This window comes from Podarcis liolepis, assembly GCF_965112155.1.
Source record: "Podarcis liolepis genome assembly, chromosome: 12".
Lineage (NCBI taxonomy): Eukaryota > Metazoa > Chordata > Lepidosauria > Squamata > Lacertidae > Podarcis > Podarcis liolepis.
Window position 1 is genome coordinate 46,307,159 of NC_139563.1, and position 24,600 is coordinate 46,331,758.

At 47.1% G+C, this 24,600-nt stretch overlaps 1 protein-coding gene and 1 long non-coding RNA gene across 5 annotated transcripts in view; one reads left to right on the forward strand and one right to left on the reverse strand.

The window, feature by feature from the left end:
• Window positions 1-7,136: 7,136 nt before the first annotated feature.
• Window positions 7,137-24,600, forward strand: part of SH3BP5 (SH3 domain binding protein 5) — a 50,858-nt gene continuing 33,394 nt past the window's right edge. Inside the window, exons 1-2 of one of the 3 annotated variants that reach the window (XR_014517710.1) lie at window positions 7,137-7,567; window positions 12,691-12,753. Coding sequence is in view for 1 of the 3 variants with exons in the window: in XM_083468416.1 (XP_083324542.1) it covers window positions 7,475-7,567; window positions 12,691-12,753 (156 nt within the window). In the remaining 2 variants the exon portion in view is untranslated. Of the gene's footprint in view, window positions 7,568-12,690; window positions 12,754-24,246; window positions 24,357-24,600 lie in introns of those variants that run through there. The other 2 variants (XM_083468416.1, XM_083468417.1) reach the window with 2 other exon arrangements.
• LOC310690009 lies at window positions 14,063-24,203 on the reverse strand. Of its 2 annotated transcripts, none has more exons than XR_014517768.1 (3): window positions 23,992-24,203; window positions 19,442-19,536; window positions 14,063-14,380 (listed from the first exon to the last, which is right to left on the reverse strand). It is a non-coding gene; the product is annotated as an uncharacterized lncRNA (long non-coding RNA). The 2 variants fall into 2 exon arrangements; XR_014517769.1 differs by having other exon boundaries at window positions 14,063-14,303; window positions 19,478-19,536; window positions 23,992-24,200.

Consider the following 24,600-nt stretch of genomic DNA (forward strand, 5'->3'; position numbering starts at 1 on the left):
CTTTCCAGTCAGTTTTGGCATTTCGGTGTACTCCAACAGCTTAGTTTGCCATTCCTCTCTGGTAGGGACTTTGTCTTCTTTCCATCTCTGGGCTAGTAGCATCCGTGCGGCTACTGTCGCATACGTAAAAAGTCTTCTCTGATCCTTTGGAATATCGGTACCTACAATTCCTAATAAAAAAGCTTCTGTTTTTTTAACAAAAATTATTTTAAACATTTTTTTCAATTCGTTATATATCATTTCCTAGAAGGCTTTTATTACTTTACACATCCACCACATATGGTAGAAGGCACTTTCTTTTTCTTTACATTTCCAGCATCTCCAGTAGTTTTTCTGATCTATTGGGGCTCAGATGCCTGGCCCTGAAGTCATTCCCATCCTACTCGTTGGAAACATGAAATGAACACGCGTGTCAATTTCAACGATGTGCACGTTAGCTGCTTAAAACACAATGAGATCATTCCCTCCCACTGTGTTTTGAGTCACCATTTGCAGGATACTGTTCACACCAGAAGGGTGGAATGGGGATGCCTTTGACCAGGCATGGGCAAACTCGGCCCTCCAGATGTTTTGAGACTACAATTCCCAGCATCCCTGACCACTGGTCCTGTAAGCTAGGGATGATGGGAGTTGTAGTCCCAAAACATTTGGAGGGCCGAGTTTGCCTGTGCCTGCCTTTGACCGATGCACGTTACCACTTTGGTTTCCGCATGCCAACAACCCCCCTCCCCTTTTTCCTGCCCATGAAGCTGTCACCTGTATCTCCCAGTAAGGGTAAGGGATGTTTTTCCCTACAAAAGGTTTGTTTAGTGCAGCTGACAGCAGGCAGAATTTGCAGTCTGCGCCATCCTACCCATTCTCTCACATGTGCATGCAAACACACAGTGGACGAGGAAGCAATTCTCAGAGGGTCAGTCCAGAACTCAAGTGTGGTCCAGTATATGCTGAGAGCCAGATGACATTGAGGGCCGCAGAAAATTGGGACAAGGGCCACACGCAACCGCAGGTCCTCACCCCAACTCTGCAGGCAAATCTGTCCCTAGTACAACATTTCCTTATTTCTGATTACAGTGGTACCTCGGAAGTCAAATGGAATCTGTTCCAGAAGTCGGTTCAGCTTCCAAAAGGTTCGGAAACCAAGGCGAGGCTTCTCATTGGCTTCCAAGGCAGAGCTTCCGATTGGCTGCAGGAAGCTCCTGCAGCCAATTGGAAGCCGCAGAAGCACCGTCAGACGTTCGGGTTCCAAAGAACGTTTTCAAACTTCGGGGTTGGTGGCGTCCAGGAGCTGAAACGTTTGAATTGCAAGGTGTTTGACTTCCGAGGTACGACTGTACTGCCCAACCCAAGTCAAATGGAACAGCTATTTTCTACAGTTTGCTTACATTGGACTATGGAGAAAAGACCTCCCAGTCCCGTAGATTGAGAGTAGCTGGTGTTATGGCTACAAATGTTATTGGGAGTACAGTTTCCATCTGCACCAACCAATATGGCCAGTGGTCGGGATGATGGATATTGGAGTCCAACAATATATAGCAGTGTGTTGGCAACCTCTGCTTTTTAGGTTTGTATTTGGAACTAAACTCCACCACCTAGTTCAGCGGTATTTTGTCCCAAAGCCTGCAGTCTTGTTTACTTTTCCACCGGTCTCCATTGTTTGCAATCTTTAGCTGCTTTATCGGGGAAGCCTGTTATCGGGGCGGGGGGAGGAGGATAGTGTATACGATCCCTTGTTTTCGGTTCTGCCTGTCAATGGCTTACTGGGCAAAGATAAGCTACAGCGACATTGTTTTGGAATGTGCTGAAGAAGTTAAACACTGGATGCAGCAGTTTTCAGCGTGCTTCTGGTGTCATGCGGTGTTAAGCAAAGCCGGAAGCCTTCAAGCTTTCTCCGATGAAAATAGGGATGTCCTAAGGAAAAGCAGGCCATGCTGGGATCAAATCAGAAACCAGGGCGGTTTATGTAAATCTGGGAGTGTCCCTGGAAAATAGGGACACTTGGAGGGTCTGCATGTCACAATTCTGAAGCCTTCTTGCTTTCTGTGCATGTGACAGAGGAGTTTTCCATCCAGATATTCCTATATATACCGTATTTTTTGCACCACAACACTCACTTTTTTCCTCCTAGAAAGTAAGGGGAAATGTCTGTGCGTGTTATGGAGCGAATGCCTACGGATGGCGGGGGGATCTGCTGCAGTTGTGAGCAGAGGATCCATGGTGCCCCTTCCTTTCCTCCTCCGTGGCTCGTAAATAGCAAACTAATCCTCCAAATGTAGATCCTTAGGCAGAGGTGTTACAATGCTTGCCTGGTCCCCTGGGCAAAATGCTCGCACTCCCATGCCTGAAAAACATGTCCTGTCATAATAGTAGTAGTAGTAATAATAATAATAATAATAATAATAATTTTATATAGTCATGCTGCCCACATGACCTGGAAGTTGTACGCCGGCTCTCTCGGCCAGTAAAGCGAGATGAGCGCCGCAACCCCAGAGTCGGCCACGACTGGACCTAATGGTCAGGGGTCCCTTTACCTTACTGTTTGGATCTTCACCCTGCTCCTATGGCAGCACTGCTCTTGCGGGGATTGCCAGCCATCTTGGCCCTGTCATTTAGTGGGGCTCAGGGCCTGTGAGCCCACCAACCTGCGCCCTTGTGATCCGGCCCTAACAGTGTCCCTGTGTAGTCAAAACAGCACCACACACACACATACGCACGAGGAAGGTATTAGTAGGCTGGGGGGAAACCCATGATTTGCAGAAGTACAGAAATAGATGGAGGAGCTCTAAAGGGGAGAACCCAGAATCAGCCCCATGAGGGTTGTGTTCAGTGGGCATGCTGAATTTTGATGGAACGGCTCACAGTTCTGAAGAATATTCTTCCTCTATGAATGGTCCATGTCACCATTAAGAAAAAGAATTTTCACCTGCTGTTATAATTGTTCTCTTTATGAAATGGATGTTTTATATTTATGAAAAAATAGCATGATTGTGGCCAAGTTGCAACAATTAAGGCTGCGCAGAAAAAAGCATTTTGGTTCCCGAAATTCATTCTGATTGTACAGATAAAATATAACTGATCGAATTCTACAGGGCATGGTAATAGTGTATGAAAACAGTCCAGCTCCCAGGCAGGCACCTCCAGATGGTGGAGATGTCTGGCACTATCCTGGCTCCCAGGCATCTTCACTTGGTTGCAAGTGGCCAATAGCCAAATGCAAAATGCGCCTGGCACCTGGCTAATTTCTAACACTGCTATAGGCACATATTAGATTTTGCTTATTGCTGCCAGTGCTTTTTTTCTTTAAAAATGTTTAGGGGTACTCTCATTTTGACTCCAGAAAATCACCATTTTATAGTTCAAATCAGGGAAAATAAATACAGCAAATGGACAAAAGTACAAAGATTCACCAAATGTTTAGAGGTATGCGTCCCCCCAGAAAAAAGCACTGATTGCTGCTATCATCCCCGTCTGCAACAACCCTAGTTACTCAATTCAGAGCGAACGCTGATCAGACGTTAACTGTTGGCTTTCCTCTCTCTGTGGGATTTAAATGCCAGTTTAAGGAGGGAGCCGGTAGCGACATATCAAGGTTAGCTCACTGCGTTGCTGCCTATTAATAACACACCGTCTAACGGGGTTTATTCTTACACATGCTGGGTGTGTTGAGGGGCCTTTAAAAACCACCACCACCCAGGCAGAGCCTTTCTCTCTTGGACTGAGCTGCGGCGACTGAAACGCACAAAGCAGCTCCAGCAGCTGCTCCTCCAGCGTCCAGGCTTGCCCTTGACTGAGTTGCCAAGGTCGGCGGAGGCGCTTCTTGCACACCCGCTGCTTCTGCCACCCTGCAGCCATCTAGCTGTTTCCTAGCACCCGAAGCCACCATCATTCTGGGGCAGCTTGTGACTTCACAGTCGGCTGTGTGCACATCTGCAGCTTGTCTGCAAAGGGAGAGAGGTCTGCTGTGGGCCTTTCTGGAAGCTCAGGGTTAGGATGAGCAAAGAAAGAGGAAGATAATAAACCACAAGATTATTACCAAGTGGAGAGAGAGAGAGCAGAAGCAGCAGCAGCAGCAACAAAAGCCTGGCTTTGCTTGCTCCCATTTTCTTATCAGAGGTTTGATATGTAGAAATTGCTTGGGTCCTTTTAGACTCTGGACTTGGTGGTCTTTCAGCCTGTGGTGTTTGGCTGTCAGCCGTTCTGCTGAGTAGGTCCCTAGATCTCTTCCTCCAAGTCCTGCCCTGATGGTGAGGCTGCCACTTCTCAGTGCAAGGAGCTAAGCAGAGACTGTTCCGCTTATTGCAGGGTGCGGGGAGAGGATGATTAAAGGGACAGAGACCGAGGTCAGCCCAGTTCAACAGCTGGCAATCAATCCTATTCAGTAACCACATAACACCGGTCCTGAAAGACCTACATTGGCTCCCAGTACGTTTTCATGCAGAATTCAAAGTGTTGGTGCTGAAGTGTAAAGCCCTAAACGGTCTCAGTCCAGTATACCTGAAGGAACATCTCCACTCGCATCGTTCTGCCCGGACACTGAGCTCCAGCACTAAGTTCCCTCACTGCAAAAAGGTGAGGTTACAGGGAACCAGGCAGAGGGCCTTCTCGGTAGTGGCGCCTGTCCTGTGGAACACCCTCCCATCAGATATCAAAGACATAAACAACTATTTGACTTTTAGAAGACATCTGAAGGCAGCCCTTCTTTGGGGAAGTTTTTAATGTTTGATATTTTATCACTTTTATTATTATTAATAATAATATTATATGGGAGCCCCACAGAGTGGCTGAGGAAACCAAGCCAGATGGGCAGGATATTAATAATAATAATAATAATAATAATAATAATAATAATAATAATAATAATAATTTCCTACAGTCATACCTTGGTTTTCAAACAGCTTAGTTCTTGAACGTTTTGTTTCCTGAACGCCGCAAACTTGGAAATGAGTGTTCTGGCTTGCGAACTATTTTTGGAAGCTGAACGTCTAACAAGCCTTCTGTGGCTTCCAATCAGAAGCCACGATTTGGTTTTCAAACGTTTTGAAAGTCAAAGAGATTCCGTTCGACTTCCAAGGTACAACTGTATATGCAGCAAAAGCACACCACTTTCCTCAAAAGAATCGCGGGAGCTGTAGTTTGCCCTGTACGGCGCTACAATTCCCAGCCCCCTTAACGAAGGACAGTTCCCGGGATTCTTTGGCAAGAAGCTGTGTGCTTTAAATGTAAGATCATGAGGTGTTTAGAAGTCATCCTGTCAGCTGCAGTGCCCAGCGGATGGAAACACAGTGAAATTTCCTGCAATGTATCCTGTCCAGCCAGCCTGAATTGAATATGGGTTTGTCTAAGGCATGGAAGACACCTGTGTCCCTGAGTAAGCCAAATAGGCGGTTTGGCAGTACGTTGGCCTGACCTTGAGATCACTGATTCAACACGCTCTGAACTGGTCACAATGTTCCCACTCTTCATTCAAAACTTCCCAGCAGTCATGCACTGAAATGTGAATCCAAACTTATGGCATTTAGTAGCTTACATTGAAACGCTGCTTGCGTTTAAGAAGCAGCACCATTGATTTAACCCGCAGCTTATTTCTCCCCCGTGGTACAGGCAGGGGGAACCTGTGGCCTTCCCAAACATTGCTGGACCACAACCCCAACATCCTTGACAATTGCCCGCCTGGGCGGTGCTGTGTCACAGAAGTGTGCTGGTCAGTAATCGCACAGTTCAGAGTTAACGCTTTATTAGGAAAAGCACAAGCTTCACAAACTTGGTTGAGTGCCTCAGCTTCAGGATCTGTCCTTCCAGTGAGCACTCAGGGCTGATTTCCTTCAGAATGGATAGGTCTGATCTTCTTGCAGTCCGTGGGACTCTCAAGAGTCTCCTCCAGCACCATAATTCAAAAGCATCAATTTTTCAGCGATCAGTCTTCCTTATGGTCTAGCTCTCACTTCTATACATCACTACTGGGAAAATCATAGCTTTAACTATAGGGACCTTTGTTGGCAAGGTGATGTCTCTGCTTTTTAAGATGCTGTCTAGATTTGTCATTGCTTTTCTCCGAAGAAGCAGGCGTCTTTTAATTTCATGACTGCTGTCACCATCTGCAGTGATCATGGAGCCCAAGAAAGTAAAATCTCTCACTGCCTCCATTTCTTCCCCTTCTATTTGCCAGGAGGTGATGGGACCAGTGGCCATGATCTTCGTTTTTTTGATGTTGAGCTTCAGACCATATATTGCGCTCTCCTCTTTCACCCTCATTAAAAGGTTTTTTAATTCCTCCTCACTCTCTGCCACAAAGGTTGTGTCATCTGCATATCTGAAGTCACTAAAACTCATGCCCCATTAAAAAAATAGTCTTCAAGGTGCCACAAGGCTCTAAGGCTCTTCGTTGTTTTTTATTGAGGGGGGAAAACGTGAAAATAGTTCCTTAGTGACTGGGATCCATCAATGTGTATGGCTTTAAAAAATGGATTAGAGAAATTCAAGAAGGGTGAGGCTATCAACGGCTCCTAAACGTAATGGCTCTGTGGTATTTCCACCATAGGGAGTGTTACTGTCTTGGAGTTGCTGGGAATCTCAGGACGGTGAGAGTTGTGGCTCTGCGGTCCTGCTATCGGGCATCCCAGAAACATCTAGTCGGCCTCCGTGAGAACAGAATGATGGCTCCAGCCCTTATGGCAGGGTGTTAACAGAATGCGGGCGTCCCTTGGCAAATTCCTGGTGACACTTTTCAGCGCGCGGCGCAAGAGCATTGGGAAACGAAGGTGACATTCACGGGGAATTCACAACAGCTAGGTGTTGGGGTGCAAGCAACACTTGCAGGAAGTCTCCCACTTGCGTTGCATCCCCATTGTCGTGGGTGTGCTTCTCCCTGGAAATAAATCCACCATAACCGGGTGTTTAAGGTGCATGCCTTTATCTCCTTAGTAGATTGCTGCAAATTACATCACACACACACACAAAATATCCCAGGAACATAAAAGCAGCAAGGACCGTGAAGCTTGACCTATTTTCAAACCCCACCACCACACCTGTTCCTATTTCCTTTTAATATAACAGAAGGGGAGGAACTGCTGAGCTGGGAGGGAGACTGCAAAGTGGATGATGGATTCCTTTTTTAAAAAAGCAGGGCCTCTGATTTAGCAGCGTCGGAAGGAGGCGGACCATGCCTGGGTGTCAGCGAGCGCCGCTTGGCGACGGCAGCCGCTGATGCTGCAAGCCAGGGGGCGAGGCGCGTTTCCTTTCCTCTCCGCCTAACGGAGCGGCGGCTGGCGACGAGCGAGGCGCGCAAAGCGCAGGCGGCGAGGGGGGCGGCTGCTGCTGCTGCTGCAAACTCCCCTTTTCCTTCCTCCGGAGGATACCGAAGATCCTCGGCAGGGAAGGAAAAAGAAAGCCACAACAGCTGCAGCTCAGAAGGATCAGCCAGATCCTCCCTCCTTGGGCACAGAAGGCTCTCCCACCCACCCACGTCGCCGCCAACAACATGGATCCTGCAACCCGGAGGACCAAGGCGGAGGACGCCGAGCAGCTCCCGCAGCAGCCGGAAGAAGAGGAAGAAGTGGATCCCAGGATCCAGGTAATAGAGGCGCAGGTTCGGGATCGCTTTCTTGGGGATCCGATTTAGCTCCCTCCCCCCCCACGGCTCACTCACGCCCCTTCGCGGGGAGCGCACATGGTGGGCGCATCGGCGGGGGCGAAATCGTCGTGCGCATTTTGGGGAGGTTGCAGGGCCGGGCGCCTTTTATTGGGAAAGTGTGCGTGCGTGGCGCTCGCTTGCGCCTCTCCGGCCGATTCTCCTCTCCCCTCTCCCCCCAAAAAGCCGCGTGTAAATTCGTGAAAAAGGGGGAGGGGGCGTTGCCTGCCGCCATGCGCTCCCCCCCCCACCCTTGGGTGCTTCATTAGATTTCTGCCAATGTCTTTCTGCAGGCGGCAAAGCCAAGGGGGTCCGCCGATCTCTCCTTCGCAATTGTGCAAAGGGTGCTTTGGGAGAAAGAGAAGCCGCCTCTCCTCGCCGCCTTCCCTCTTCTCCCTTTCTAAAAAGCTGCGGCGGCGACGTGCAAGCGGCGAGAAAAACCCACACCCTGTTCTGGTGGCGGTCTCTCTCTCTCTCTCTGGCTCGGTCGTTGTCAGAGGGTCGGGCTCCTTGGGGTTTGGGTTTGTTTTTTTAGGATGCCGTGCCAAAGGCAAGGGATCTGGCTCCGGGCGAGCGCTGGAGAGGAAGGGATGAGGGTGGAGAGGGGCTCTCGCCCAGGGATGCCACAGGCGGGAGCAGGTTGCACTAGAGCGCTTTTGAAGGTCGTGGTGGCGTCTTGCAAGAGAGAAAGGCGGGGGAGAAGAGAGCGCTACCTTATAGTGGCTCAGTATTCCTACACTGTCTGGCAGCTACTGTCCGGGGTTTAGCCCTACGAGGAGATGCCAGATTTTGAACCAGGAGCCTTCTGAATGCCAAGTGGATGCTGTGCCACTGGACTAAGACTCGCCCCCCATGTTGTTGTTATATTAATAATAATTTATTATTTATACCCCGCTCATCTGGCTGGGTTTCCCCAGCCACTCTGGGCGGCTTCCAACAGAACACTAAAATACAATAACCTATTAAACATTAAAAGCTTCCCTAAACAGGGCTGCCTTCAGATGTCTTTTAAAAGTCTGGTAGTTGTTTTTCTCTTTGACATCTGGTGGGAAGGCGTTCCACAGGCTGGTGCCACCACCGAGAAGGCCCTCTGCCTGGTTCCCTGTAACCTCACTCCTCGCAGTGAGGGAACCGCCAGAAGGCCCTTGCCGCTGGACCTCAGTGTCTGGGCAGAACGATGGAGGTGGTTTGTTGTTGTTTATTTATGTACCGCCTTTATCTTCCAAGGATCTCAAGGTGATGTAAATGGTTCTCCTCCCCCCCATTTCATCCACACAGCAACCCTGTGAGGTAGACCAGGCAAAGAGCTTCATGGCCGTGTACGGATTTGAATCCCGCTCTCTCAGGACCTAGTCCAACACTCTATAACCATCACACCACACTGGCTCCCTATAGTTTTAAAACCATTGACCACATTCCTGGCCGATATTGGCAACAGAATTGACCAACTGCAACCTTGTTCGCATACCACGAGCTCCAATTGTCTCTCTTTTACCAGGGTCAATCAAATGTGCAATCTTGCTTGGACACTAGCTTCAGCTAAGCGTTAGATGCTGAGATAACTGGTTACAACCAGAAGTGCATAAGTGCTTTGACGAAGATCCTGCTCTCAGTTTCAGTGACTGCTCCTCTCCTCTCTGCCGGTTCACAAATAGTGTCCCCTGCTTTAAATGTCCCCCACACCCGCAGTACAGGAAAAGACAGTTCCTTGCCCCATCTCATCCAACAAGCAAGCTGCTTTGAAAGGCTTTAGGTGCGAAGGTGGCCTATGGCTAAAATTGTAAATATATAACATCCCTTTTAATTTAAGTTTAGGTTTTCTTCTTCTCCAAATTAAGATACAGTGGTACCTCAGATTACATACACTTCAGGTTACATATGCTTCAGGATACAGACTCCGCTAACCCAGAAATAGTACCTCGGGTTAAGAACTTTGCTTCAGGATGAGAACAGAAATCGTGCTCTGGCGGCGCGGTAGCAGCAGGAGGCCCCATTAGCTAAAGTGGTGCTTCAGGTTCAGAACAGTTTCAGGTTAAGAACGGACCTCCGGAATGAATTAAGTACGTAACCAGAGGTACCACTGTACTACTATGTGTACTGTTTTGGTGTTTTGTCCGTAGAGACAAGAAAAAAACCCTATGCCCATGAAAACGACAATTGCTTCCTCTTGTCGGTTGTTTTTGCAGGGGTGAATGGGGTCATAGCACCATAAGATTATAGAGTTGGAAAGGGACCACACAGGTCATCTAGTCTTATTCCCTGCAACGCAGGAGTTTTTCATCCAAGGTGGGGTTCGAACCCACAACCCTGAGCTTAAAAGTCTTGTGCGCTACCAACTGAGCTATCCCAGCAGAGAAACTGTTTTCTTTCCCTCCCTCTCCTGTGACAGGTTCTGCAGATGTCCCTGTCAGGAGAGAGGAGCAGCTGAGCAGCATCGTCTCTGCCAGGAGGGACCAAAGAGATATTTCCATCCATTTTTAACACATGAAAAAGTTCTAAAAATTCCTCTGTGTCAACAAATCAGTTGGGGGGTGGGCAAAATGATGGGTGGAGAGTCAGAAAGGGTTTTTAGCTAAACAGGTAACATGAGCAGCTGTCCGTCTTCATTCCTACATAGCCACCAGTTGAGCTCAAAACCCGATTGAAGCGTGTTTAAAATGGCCTTTGTGCCTTTCCCATGCATGCATACCGACAACCAGAGAGATGCTGCCAGATGTTTGAAATGTCATGTTGTTAAGCTGATACGTGAGGCAGAAAGTCCCTGGCTCAGATATCTCCCGGCTCAAATGTCAGGAGGTGAGCTGTCTGCAAAATGAGGACCAAACATGCTCTGGGCTCGTCTGCCGCCAACAGAAACAAACACATAAAGAACATATCACACAAAAACTCTGCACATACGCTATGCAAAAGAATGAAAGACCATTATCCCCAGGGTTTGAAATTAGCCAGGCGCTAGGCGCATTTCGCGACTGGGGATTGAGAGAATGGGAGTGCTTTGAGAAGTCTTGTCGCCAGGGTGGATTTGATTTAAATCAAATCGATTGAAATCACGATTTAAATCGCTAGTTAGTAAGACTTGATTTAAATCATTTTTTATTTTTTATTTTTTGCAGAAAGACTTATTCTTGCTGGCATAATCTTAATATTTACAAGCAGATGAAGGTTTCATTTTTGGAATAATAAATTTCCAGAGTAGTTTTTACAGTTACCGTATATCAAAAACTGCTGATTGGGTAGTACTATTAGAAATACATATGGACTGATAATTATGAAATTATTGTGCTGTTTAATAGTTTAACTGTTTATATTTGGACAACTTTTCTGCTGTACTTTATTGGAAGGAGAAAAATAATTTTTTCCTTAATAACAATTTAAAGAATTTATTTAACTGAAACAATAACATAGCATGTGTATCCATGTTTATTAATCGATGTGGTTGAACAAGTTTGTTTTTTTTAAAAAATCAACAACCTTAGAGTGAGTTTTAGCACACATGAAAAACTTAAACAAATCCTTATTTCCTGATAATAGCCTTTGGACTATAATGTAACTTAAATAGAAAACTATCTTTAGAAAGATTTCCCCCCAAAAGCATTTTATTTTAAAAATCCAATTTAAATTTTTTTAAAAAAATCAAATTTAAATTAAAAAAAAATCAAATTTATATTTTAAAAAATCTTATTTTTAATTTCCCCCCCCCAAAAAAGAATAATTGATTTTTATCCACCCTGCTTGTCGCCATGTATGGCGTCTGAGACTCAATAATAAAATGGCTGGCGCTGAGAGCACGGGGGGGGGGGGGAATGTCTCCCTGCCCGACTCCAAAGTAGGACCGTACATAACCTTTTGTATCCTAGTTTCTACCACTGATTATCCCCTCTTCCTTCCCCCCCATCTCTCCCCACAAGGCCTTTGACAGCAGTGTCTCCCACCTGTACGAATTGAAAGCACTGACATTATATATGTATTATGTACCATTGTTATCCTTAAAAATCTTTTGAAAGAAACAAAAAGACTGCTGTCTTCTCTGGCAGCTCATTTGTCAGGACTACTGTCTCAAATGTATGTGAAGCAGGGGACTGTTGTTAAGAGCCCATATAAATACTAAGTATTCCTGGGTCAAAATATTGGACCTACTGGAGAGACCCGGGTTCAAATCTCCACACAGCCACGAACCTTTGTCCAGGCATGCACTCTGAAGTCTTAGCAACCTCACAGGGTTGTTGTAAGGATAATAAAATGATATTTTTTTTGGGGGGGGGGAGGGAGAATCATGTATGCCACTCCGAGCTCTGTGGAGAAGGAGTGGGATAAACATGAACAGTGGACGCTTGGGTCTGCGCATGCGCGGGTCACAATACGGCATTTCTGCACATGTGCAAAGCACGATTTAGCACTTTGCGCAAGTGCTGAAACCTGGAAGTAACCTGTTCCAGTACTTCCGGGTTTGGCGCAGTGCGCAACCCAAAAACGCGCAACCTGAAGCGTCTGTAACCCGAGGTATGACTGTAATTAAATACTTTAGTTCTTAATTTTAGCAGGGTTGGAAGAAAGGAAAAGGCGGGGAGGAATGGATACCTGGAATCTTAAACATGGGGGAAGAAAACCCATTTCATTCTCTCGAATCTGGATCTTGCCTGTCGCTAAGCGATGGTTTAGGCCTCTTTTCCTAAGCACTGTTTGCTCTTCCTTAGGTACACTTTCTCGCCCTTCTGGGAGAAGTTCAGTTCCCGATTTGCACTGATGACTTGCAAGTCATAAAGAGGAACAGCTTTGGAGTTGAACTAGAATAACTCTTTAAAAACGTAACCCTCCGTTGCAGTCTTCAAAAGGTGTCCGAAGCCTCTCCCTCTTCCCTGTCCCCAAATCCGCCTCACCACAGAGGCCCAGGCGCCATAAATTTCAGCCTCGCAGTTAAAATACCTTCCACCCTTCCGTTTCCATTTCACATTCCAGCTGAGGCCCCTCTCCCCGGAATGCCAGATGACACTTAATAACCCGAGTCCATCCCATCTCTGTCGGTGTCCTATTTCTCAACATGTGCTGTTTTTTTGGCTTTCTTCCAGGGGGAACTAGAAAAGTTGAATCAATCCACAGATGCTATCAATCGGAGAGAAACAGAACTCGAGGTACCATTTTTTAAAATGCTTTCCTGCTTTGTATGAACACACATTCTTCTCGGAGATCTTGTGTATACATTTTTAAGGTTGTTATTATTGTGTTGGTTTTTTTTAAGAGAATTGTATTTGTTTGGATTTTTTGTCGTGGCCGCTTAAAAAAACCCAAAACACCCCCCCCACACACACACCAGAGAAACAGCAAAATAAAAATAAAATGTCTGCATGGACTAAGCCAGCAGACGAAGAGAAAGTAGGTCACACTTTTCCTGCTCAGACACTGAAATTGAATGACATTACTTTGTACAATGCTTTGAATTTCATTAGTCCTGTGATATCCTGCACCAAGGGATAAGGAGTGTAGCAATCAAAGTGGTAATTAACCCTACATGTAGGTATGCAAACAGTGCTTTTGAATTTGGTTGGGCTCCCTCCTTCTCTCTCTCTCCCTCCTGTAGCGCTTCCACCAACGTTTGCAGGATCCTGAGATGCTGCTTCAAAATGAAAGAAAGACTTATTATTTCTGCCAGATTTATATACAGCTTAATCTAAAACAGGGACGTGGGTGGCGCTGTGGGTTAAACCACAGAGCCTAGGGCTTGCCGATCAGAAGGTTGGCGGTTCGAACCCCCGCAACGGGGTGAGCTCCGGTTGCTCGGTCCCTGCTCCTGCCAACCTAGCAGTTCGAAAGCACGCCAGCGCAAGTAGATAAATAGGTACCACTCCGGTTTGAGCCCCACGTTGGGCAAAAAGATTCCTGCATTGGAGGATCTTTGGAGTTGATGACCCTTGTGGTCTTTCCTACTCTGCAATTCTATGACTCTATGAGGTGTTGTCCAACAACAACTGGAAGACCACAGGATCCGCATCCTGTGCCTTAAATGATTTTTCTTGCTTCAGCTGCTGTTTGGAAATAAATGTTCACGAGATGCTCAGTATCGTGCTGCATATGAAACAACAATAACAACAATATCAATTTACATACCACCCATGATCAGAAGATCCCAGGGCAGTGTACAACATTAAAAACACATCACAGTGGTACCTCAGGTTACATACGCTTCAGGTTACAGACTCTGCTAATCCAGAAATAGTGCTTAAGGTTAAGAACTTTGCTTCAGGATGAGAACAGAAATCGTGCTCTGGCGGCGCGGCGGCAGCAGGAGGCCCCATTAGCTAAAGTGGTGCTTCAGGTTAAGAACAGTTTCAGATTAAGAACAGACCTCCGGAACGAATTAAATACTTAACCCGAAGTACCACTGTACAGAACACCAGTGATAAAAGCATAGTAAAAACATAATCAAATGCATGCTGACGGAAAGCAGGTAATAGCATTTTGTTTTGTCGGGGGGTGGAGAGAGGCAGCAACCATGTAGATTTTTTTTCTTTTCCCCTTTTGTTCTGTGCTCCCGTTTGTCCGATATCTTGCATTTGTTGTTCCCTAGGCCATTTTGAAAGAAACAACACAGCGCTTACTTAAATGCTCCTTTCCTGTCGCCTGGCCTTTTAAACTTTAGCTCTCTACCTCCAGCCGATGGTAACCAATGTTGTCAGTCAGGGACCTGGCAAAGGAGAAGAGGCTATTCTGGACTGATGTCGCCAGTTCGGAGAAGAGGTCTCTTAATAAGTCCTCCTGGCACTGATCTCCGCAAACAAAAGGGCAATTGAGGACACGGCTGTCTGTAATTTATGAATGTTGGGGGATTTTTTTGAGGCGGTGGGTCCCAGATGAGAATTGCACGAAAGCACTAATTTGCCCCTCTCTAATGTGTGCCAGTGTGGGACACGGGTGGCGCTGTGGGTTAAACCATGGAGCCTAGGACTTGCCGATCAGAAGGTCGGCGGTTTGAATCCCCGCAACGGGGTGAGAGTCGGTCATGACTGGACCTAATGGTCAGGGGTCCCTTTACCTTTACCTTTAATGTATGCCAGTAATTTGGTCAGTAGCGCCCTTGTGGGAAGGCAGAATAGCTAGAGGATGCAGCCTTTGTACAGTGGAACCTCGGAAGCCCAATGCCTGTAAACTCAAATGTCTTGGCTCGGAACGATCAAAGACCAGAAGTGATTGTGACACTTGCAGAAGTGACGCTCCTGCAGCCAATTGGAAGCCACGCCTTGGAAGTCGAACAGAATTCCGGAACGGATTCCGTTCGACTTACAAGGTATGTCTTTACTGCTTTGCTGCTGTTTATATCCAGGTTACCAACATTTCTTAGCCCCAGGACGTAGCTGGGTTTTTTTCGCGGGTGCAATGGGAAACCTCCCTCCTCCCTTCCTCAAACCAGCCCTTCTCCCAGAGGCTGAACGAGGCAGAGTGTTCACCCTTTTTCCAAGGTAAAAGTTGGATTCCGTAGAATTACTCTGAGCTTTAAAAAGCACATTCAGCTGAAAAAGGAAGTGGGAAGCAGTGGCACTTTTCCAGCTTCCTCTTTCAGCTCCACGTACTTTCCAAGGGAGAAAATGGTAACCGCTGTCTCCACCTTGTCCTTGGGGTCTATGTGATGGTGGTTCTGAGGCCTTGTGTGTGCCAGGGGAAGATCTCAAGGGTGCCATGCCACCCACAGGTACCACCTTGTTTAGCTAGGCATTCCTTTGCATCCTTTTCTGTGGCACGAGAGATATGGAAGAGGTGGACCGATCTCTCCACGTCCTGATCTTTGCAGAGCCATCGTTATTCTAAGGTAAAGGTAAAGGGACCCCTGACCATTAGGTCCAGTCGTGGCCGCCTCTGGGGTTGCGGTGCTCATCTCGCTTTATTGGCCGAGGGAGCCGGCGTACAGCTTCCGGGTCATGTGGCCAGCATGACTAAGCCGCTTCTGGCGAACCAGAGCAGCGCACGGAAACGCCATTTACCTTCCCGCCAGAGCGGTATCTATTTATCTACTTGCACTTTAACGTGCTTTCGAACTGCTAGGTTGGCAGGAGCAGGGACCGAGCAACAGGAGCTCACCCCGTCTCGGGGATTCGGACCGCCAACCATCGGCAAGCCCTAGGCTCTGTGGTTAACCCACAGCGCCACCCACGTCCCTTATCATTATTCTAGGTCTGCACAAATTGTGATCAGGCTGCATGCTTGATAAATCTGGCTTTGACATCTGCAACTACTGGTTAAGAGTTCTGGGCTAGGGAGGCTGGTTCGAATCCCCACTCAGCCATGAAATTCAGGGTGCTCTTTGAACACTTGTACTCTCTCTCAGCCTAACCTACCTCCAAGGATTGTCACAAGGGATGTTAGAAACTCAGATATATAATCCAGGTGCCACACAGCTCCTTAAGCCAGGGTTGCAGTCACCAAATCAGAAGAACTTGTTGCAGTTTTTGGGACAGGTGGCTGGAAAGTCACATTTTTTCCAATACGACTTTTTGGTTCCTGAAATTGATTCTGATTGTGCAGATAAAATATAATGGATAGGATTCCACAGGATGTGTGAAAACAGTCGAACGTTTTTGAGGATCCCCAGGAATGCGTCTCCAGATGGTGGGAGACATCCGGCACCATCCTGGCATCTTCACTTGGTTGCAAGTGGGTGATAGCCAGCTGCAGAACGCGCCTGGCGAATTTTGAGCGCTGGTCGCGAGGATAAAACGTTGCTAGGGTAGGAGAACCACGAGTGCCGTTATGAGGTCCTTCAAAGTAAGGTGGAATATAGGTAAAGGAACCCCTGACCATTAGGTCCAGTCGTGGCCGACTCTGGGATTGCGGCGCTCATCTTGCTTTATTGGCCGAGGGAGCCGGCATACAGTTTCCGGGTCATGTGGCCAGCATGACTAAGCCGCTTCTGGCAAACCAGAGCAGTGCACGGAATCGCCGTTTACCTTCCCGCCGGAGCGGTACCTATTTATCTACTTGCACTTTGACGTGCTTTCGAACTGCTAGGTTGGCAGGAGCAGGGACTGAGCAACGGGAGCTCACCCCGTCACGGGGATTCGAACCGCCGACCTTCTGGTCGGCAAGTCCTAGGCTCTGTGGTTTAACCCACAGCGCCACCCGCATCCCTAAGGTGGAATATATAAATGTAATAAATCAGTCCTGCATTTGGGAGACCACAGTACAAGTTTGACATTTCCTGTTAGGTCTGGGGAATTGCGAGTTGTGCAGGCCTTCCTCATTTCTGCATCCCTCAGTGCCTGCGATAGGCTACTCTCTGGCAACTTCCAGCACTTCCCAGTGCATGTGAAGTTGTTGTGAGCTTCTGCCGCTATGTGCTGGCTGCCACTTTCAGTGCGCTACGGCTCGCTTGCACATTGAGGATGATTTGAGATCCTGTATCAAAATCATTGGCTGTGCAGAACCGACAGTTGCCAGCAGTATAGTTACTGGTTTGCTTGTTTTTCTTACATATTTTGTGTTTTGGTATTTCAGTGCTGTGAATCGCCCTGAGATCTACGGATTAAGGGCGGTATACAAATTTCATAAATAATGGCAATAATTTACATGCTGGAAATGATTTCAGTGACACGTAAATCCAAGAATCGGTGGCAGATGCATGTATGTTCTCCTGTTAAAAAAAAACCAAAGGTTTGGCTAGCAGCCTGCAAAGTCAATATCTTTGGCAGCCTCGGTTCTGTAAGACGATAAATAGCATCCTGTATCCTCTCTGCCCAATTGTTTATGGCCCCCTGGAGCGCTCGCTGCTCCTCCGATGACTTGGAAGCCTGCTGCGAGTTGCTGCGGTGGTCTCAGCAAGGTAGAGAGCAAATGGATTGAGAGGCACTGGGCTATTGATGGTTTTGTATAAATTAATCTATTGCTTCTTAATGAGCCTTTGATTGGGCTTGGTTAAAATCCATAACTCCGTTGGCACAAAGTGCAGAGCCCAGCGCTAATGCTGCAGCCAAGGATTACGGAGGTCCTTCGAGGGGTTTTTAATGCGCGGCTTTGTCTGGTGTTCCTGCTCATGATTGAAGCCTTTGTGAAGTGAACTCTTCGCTAATGCTGTTTTAAGACCGGCGAGCGCTGGTTTGCCACATCAGCAGTGCTCTGGCTTTGTATGTGTGGACATGAAGGCTATTTGATATGAAAGATCTCCCCTCTGATAGTCAGCCCTGTAGGAAATGGGGTAGGGGGAGTTTCTCCACCCCTTTTTTGCCAGGCCCCAGCAGGCTGGTAAAAAAAATAAAAAATAAAACAGCAGGGTAGTATCTTGAGTGCTTATTTGCAAAGCTCGAAACAGAGGGCAAAGCTTGTTGTTGTTTAGTCATTTAGTCGTGTCCGACTCTTTGTGACCCCATAGACCAGAGCATGCCAGGCACTCCTGTCTTCCACTGCCTCCCGCAGTTTGGTCAGACTCATGTTTGTAGCTTTGAGAACACTGTCCAACCTTCTTGTCCTCTGTCATCCCCTTCTCCTTGTGCCCTCCATCTTTCCCAACATCAGGGTCTTTTCCAGGGAGTCTTCTCTTCTCATGAGGTGGCCAAAGTATTGGAGCCTCAGCTTCAGGGTCTGTCCTTCCAGTGAGCACTCAGGGCAGGTTTCCTTAATAATGGATCGGTTTGATCTTCTTGCAGTCCACGGGACTCTCAATAGTCTCCTCCAACACCAGAATTCAAAAGCATCAATCAGCCTTCTTTATGGTCCAGCTCTCACTTCCATAGCATGACATGAATTGTGCATAAGCAGTTGATGCTGGTGGTTAAACATTTGCATAGCTTGGAAGGGGAAGCAGGGCTGGGAACTCACCCCAACCCCATAGCCCCAGGAGGTCGAACTTCCATTGGCACCAGTGCAAGTTTTCGCTTCCAAGAATTTATTTCGGGGAGGGTCATTGGGACCACAAAGAGGGGAAAGGGTTAGCTTGCCCGCACTCCATCCTGATGCTGGCTCAGACCCAACGCAGGGTTCTCATTTGTGGCAAGCGTTTAATGATGCTTTGAGCGTGAGCTGTGGCCCATATTTACGTATCCCCTTGCTGTACTTGAGAACATAAAGTTCATGGGCACTGGTTGTAAATGCTGACCTCTGAGAACTAAGACTTAGTAATGAAGCTGTGTGTGTTTGGCGGGGAGAGCAGGAAATGATTCTTGCTCATGCATGCATACTGAATTGGGAATAGTGCATTGGGAAAATGTGCATTTACACATAAATATCTTAGTAATCTGCAATTCAGTTGACGCTATGTATCATGCGTTTGACCTCCCAAGTTTTTATTATCCTCTTCAGGGTTAGAATCATTGAGTGGCAAGGAACCACGAGGGCCTTCTGGTCCAAACCCTTGCAATGCAAGACTCTCTCCCCCGTATAATTTTCTAACATTTGATTTTAAAAAGTATAAACATGCAACATAAAATAGTTCCGAATCCAAATATCGAGATTACTCTGAATCTCCTGACTTCCCTCCATCCCTTCCCTGGGTCCTAACGGGATTACTATTTACAACTGCGTATCAGTACTTCTCCAAATTTTTCATCCTAAATTTTCCCTACTTTCCATTGCTTTACAAGTGTGGTTAAAATCCTGCTAACAGTGGACTTGTAAATAAATTATAAACTTTCCCCATTCCTTATTTAAGTTCTTGTCTTCTTGATTTCTGAGCTTTCCAGTTAATTTTGCCATTTCGGCATAGTCAGTCAACTTTGTTTGCCATTCACAATGCAACGACACCCATTCACTGTTCTTAACATATCAACACACCAGTTATAATGGAATCCTTTTAAAGCTGACTGCAGTAAATGAAACTGACTGAGGACCACATATCCCCACTTTTTTCGATTTTTTCGATTGGGCTCATCCACTCACTTGTCCCGCCGTCCGTGACCTTGTAGTTTGCACCGGAATTTGCTGCGAGGTGGGCCAGCCTGGAAACAAAAGGAAAGGGGGACGGAATTAGATGATTTGTTCTACTTTTAAGAAAACAGAATGCTGCACACAATGGCGATGAAGGAAGGAAGGAAATATTTAATGGCCCATTGAGGTGGGACAGCTGGTCAAGCGCTGGGAGGCCTGCAGCAGAGCAGCTGGGAGCGACGGCAGAATGACTCTGGAGCTTTGAGCCGATGAATAAGGCGCTTTGGCCAGAGTATGTCAAAGCTCTTCCAATTGTGGGGCAGATGTAGCCTAACAACCACCCGCCGCGGTTCATGTTCTTGGCAGCGTAGTGCAAGGCAGAATTTGAGACCTTCCCTTGCGCAGTTTAGAACAGCTGCCACTGTGATTGGGGAAGTTGTTGAAAAATCACTGGAGAAGTTGAGAATCGTGTGAATGCGTCACAAACGTTAGCAACATAGGGAGCTGCCTTAGGCAGAATCCATCTAGTTCAATATTGTTCACACTGGCTGGCAGCATGGTTTAAGGCAGTGTCCTTCCCAGGAGATGCTCACAGCCCACCCGTTCTCTCTGGTCTTGCCAGTGGCGTACCATGGGTTGCCAGTGCCCGGGGCCATGCAGAGGAAAAGACAGAGTGTGAATGCACATTCAGCTGCCTAACGGTGTCCGTGTCACCCAGGAGATGGCAGCCGCAGAGATAAGAAAAGAAGAGTCATTCCATTGCCTGGAGAGGTCACTTCCTGGTTCGCATGCAGCAGCCGTTTTCAATGGAGCCCAGTGACAGAGGCACACTGAGCTGTATTGAGGCAGCACTGGGTGTTGAAATATTGCACCCCTAACAATTTTGTGCCTGGGGCAATCGCCCCTGTGCCCCCCGACTAGGCCACTGGAGAATCTATATCAGACAGTGGCATTTCAAATTTCTCAGTGGTAATTCTGAGAAAGCCCCTGGAAGAGCATTTTCAGACTCTCTGAAGAGTCTCTAACATGAAGCTGCTCAAAATTCCAAAGGGAGACTTGATGGAATTTATTTGCAGACTTGATGTGATCATTTCTAAGCTCAACATAGACTAGGGCGTAGCTGCAGAAAGCCATTATGCTTCTTAAAGGGGTCCATGTACACATCTGGTGCCTTCCAGATGTTTTGGACTACAACTCCCATCAGCCCCAGTCAGCAGAGCTTTGCCAGTTCATCTTACATTGGGAATAAGTTACCCTTTGCAGTTGTACAGTTGGGAAAGGGGCTGTGTGAATGGCTCCTAATGTTTTTTATTTTTTTGGGGGGGGAGACCCAAAGCCTGACGTCTTGAAACAGGAATATTGGCCTTACTCTGACTATTTAAACATTTAAAGTAAAGGGACCCCTGACCATTAGGTCCAGTCGTGACCGACTCTGGGGTTGCGGCGCTCATCTCGCTTTATTGGCCAAGGGAGCCGGCGTACAGCTTCTGGGTCATGTGGCCAGCATGACTAAGCCGCTTCTGGCAAACCAGAGCAGTGCATGGAAACGCCGTTTACCTTCCCGCCGGAGTGGTACCTATTTATCTACTTGCACTTTGACGTGCTTTTGAACTGCTAGGTTGGCAGGAGCAGGGACTGAGCAACGGGAGCTCACCCCATTGCGGGGATTCGAACCACCGACCTTCTGATCGGCAAGTCCTAGGCTCCGTGGTTTAACCCACAGCGCCACCTGCGTCCTGATTTAAACATTTAGTGCTGGATTAATAAAGCCAATTGCAAGCTAGAGCCTACACAGCTTCAAAGCCAGCGTATCTTATAGTCAACAATTTATTCCTTTCTACTGGGGTAATGGGCTGTCAACAGAATCCCAATCCCTGCCTTGTGGGTTGTCAAGAGGATAATGGAGCTTCTCCGCTATATGAACCCTGGGAAGAGAATAAATTTCACTCCCATGCTTGCCTGCCATAGAGCTGAGAATTGAGCGCTGTGTATCTGAAAACCTGTCATCCTGTGAAGGGCAGGAGAATTATCCTTGTCTGACTTTCAGGCCTGGAATTCAAAATTTGGGATATCTGGAGGGGTGTGTGGATGGGTGTAGCATTTGCTTTGTTGCTGCTGCTTTAAATCACTGTGTGGTTTAAAAGATCCGTATAGTTAAAGTCATGGTTTTCCCTGTAGTGATGTATGGAAGTGAGAGCTGGACCATAAAGAAGGCTGATCGCCAAAGAATTGATGCTTTTTAATTGTGGTGTTGGAGGAGACTCTTGAGAGTCCCATGGACTGCAAGAAGATCAAACCTATCCATTCTGAAGAAAATCAGCAGCAGAGGCACAGGAAAGGAACAGCTTTTCCAAGGCATGCCAGCAACAGATCTTACCCTCTGAGTGGCGTGGTTGAGCATCTCCTGCCAGGCAGAATCAAACTGACGCTTGTCATCTTCCAGCAGCCTCTGCTCGGCAAGGGAAATGGTCTCTTTCGCAGCTCGGAGGACCTCCGTAGCTCTCTGAAAATCCTGGGTTGCTTTCTGAGCTTCCAACTGTGCCTAAAAGATGCGAGAGAGAGAGAGAGAGAGAGGCAGGGATTTAGCACAAACGGATTTCAACAAGTACAAAAGAAGGGGAAATCAGACACAAAACGGTATCCTTTTATTGACTTTGTTAAGACATCACCTTGCCAACAAAGGTCCGTATAGTTAAAGCTATGGTTTTCCCAGTAGTGATGTATGGAAGTGAGAGCTGGACAATAAAGAAGGCTGATCGCTGAAGAATTGATGCTTTTGAATTATGGTGCTGGAAGAGACTCTTCAGAGTCCCATAGACTGCAAGAAGATCAAACCGATCCATTCTGAAGGAAATCAGCCCTGAGTGCTCACTAGAAGGACAGATCCTGAAGCTGAGGCTCCAATACTTTGGCCACCTCATGAGAAGACTCCCTGGAAAAGACCCTGATGTTGGGAAAGATGGAGGGCACAAGGAGGAAAAGGGGACGACAGAGGGCGAGATGGTTGGACAGTGTTCTCAAAGCTACCAGCATGAGTTGACCAAACTGCGGGAGGCAGTGGAAGACAGGAGTGCCTGGCATGCTCTGGTCCATGGGGTCACAAAGAGTCGGACACGACTAAACGACTAAACAACAAAAACAACATGGTTTAAAAGGGCCTTGAAATCTGTCTGATTTCTCTTTCTTGAGACAGCATGTTACATCCATCATGAGAGGAAGTCATCCTGGTATACTGGGGACGGAATTATCAGCCGGTTTTTGCTGCTCAGAAATCCTTTTCTTCCCCAAGAGCAGGTTTTGTTTGTCCTTGCCTATTGATGTTATATTAAATACAGACCAGTACTTGAAATTATTGGAAAAACTAATGCGCTTATAATACACCCAAGTCTTTAATTTCACAGAAAGCCCCATCTTATTTAATAGGATTAAGCTGCTCACAGTAGGGTTATGCCCAGCCACCAACGCTCCAGGAGGTACATATTATGGTCCTCCTGTCTTGTTTTCCTGTCCTATTTTTGCAGCTGCTCAATTATAAAAGCTGATGTCATCCTAGCACGTAGTTCTTAAAGAGAGTCAGAAATAAGCTTTTAGAGACGTCGGTTATAATTAAAACGTTTGCTTCACCGGTAAATGAAACCTTGTGTTGCTAATTATCATCCTTTTCTGGCTTGCTGTTGGGATGTTAGACTGTTTGTGTGTGTGTTAATCCTTGCAAGGAATCATAGAGTTGGAAAGAACCACAAGGATAATCTATTCCAACCCCCTGGAATGCAGGAATCTTTTGCCCAATGTGGGGCTCGAACCCACAACCCTGAGATCAAGAGTCTACATGCTCTGCTGACTGAACTATCCCTCAGAAGAAATGGTTGCTCTTCAAAGCTGGAGTTAGATAGACCACAGCTCCATGCCGCTTAGTGGACGATGCCGTTGGAGAGAGATTTCTGGGGTCCCCTACTTTGCCACCTGTGTCAGTCGGAACTTCTTTTCTGGTATTTATAGCACAGATTATGGAAAGATGTTGCTAACAAATACATAGTAAAAGGTAGAGGACCCCCGGAAGGTTAAGTCCAGTCTAAGGCAACTATGGGGTTGTGGCGCTCACATCACTTTCAGGCCGATGTTTGTCCACAGACAGCTTTCTGGGTCATGTGGCCAGCATGGCTAAACTGCTTCCGGCGCAATGGGACACCGTGACAGAAGCCAGGGTGCACAGAAACGCCGTTTACCTTCCCGCCACAGCGGTACCTATTTATCTACTTGCACCGGTGTGCTTTCGAACTGCTAGGTTGACAGGAGCTGGGACAGAGCAACGGGAGCTCATCCCATAGCGGGGATTTGAACCGCTGACCTTCTGATTGGCAAGCCCAAGAGGCTCAGTGGTTTAGGCCACAGCACCACCCACATCCTAATTAGATAGATAGCTAGATAGTAAGTACAAAGTATATAACTATTATAACCTCGCCACTTGTGCCATGCAGTGGTGCAGCGTATTTAGATCATGTCATGAACAGCCCAGTCATTCTTACCATACTGACACCACTGGGCTTCCTGCTCACTGGTGAATCATGCAGCAAGCATCTTCCAGTGCCAGGCAAAACTTTGGGTGGAGTGAATGGGGAACTTGAGAATGATGTAGTCAAGCACTGATTTCCCTAGATATTGGGAGGGATGGACACAAAGCACTGGACTCCTGTTTCTAGCGGCAACCTTGCATTTGTTGTCATCCTGCCTGGTTGCAGAGTAAACTACATCACAGGAGTATTGTGACATCAGCAGTGCCATCCCAGCCAGACTTTGGAGCAGATGGCCAGGACCCCACCCCACGGGCAGGAGCGTCCCCCTTGAGGTGGTGAGAAAGCTACAAACAACATTCTGCTTGGCGGTTGAGTTGGTATGGCAGCTAGTGAGATATGGGGCAAGGCCAGCAATCGTGTATTCCCTTGTAATGGTATAAAATATCACTAAATAGGCACATAGGAACAGCAGGTTGTTGCAGCCCAATCTGTCCTGTGTTTAGGAAACGTTGCACCGAGGCGACACACTTTAAACCTAGATTGCTGTTTGCTTAAAAATGCTGGTAGCATTAAGATAAATTCAACAATGCAAATAAGTTTTGATGGATGTAACAATGGATT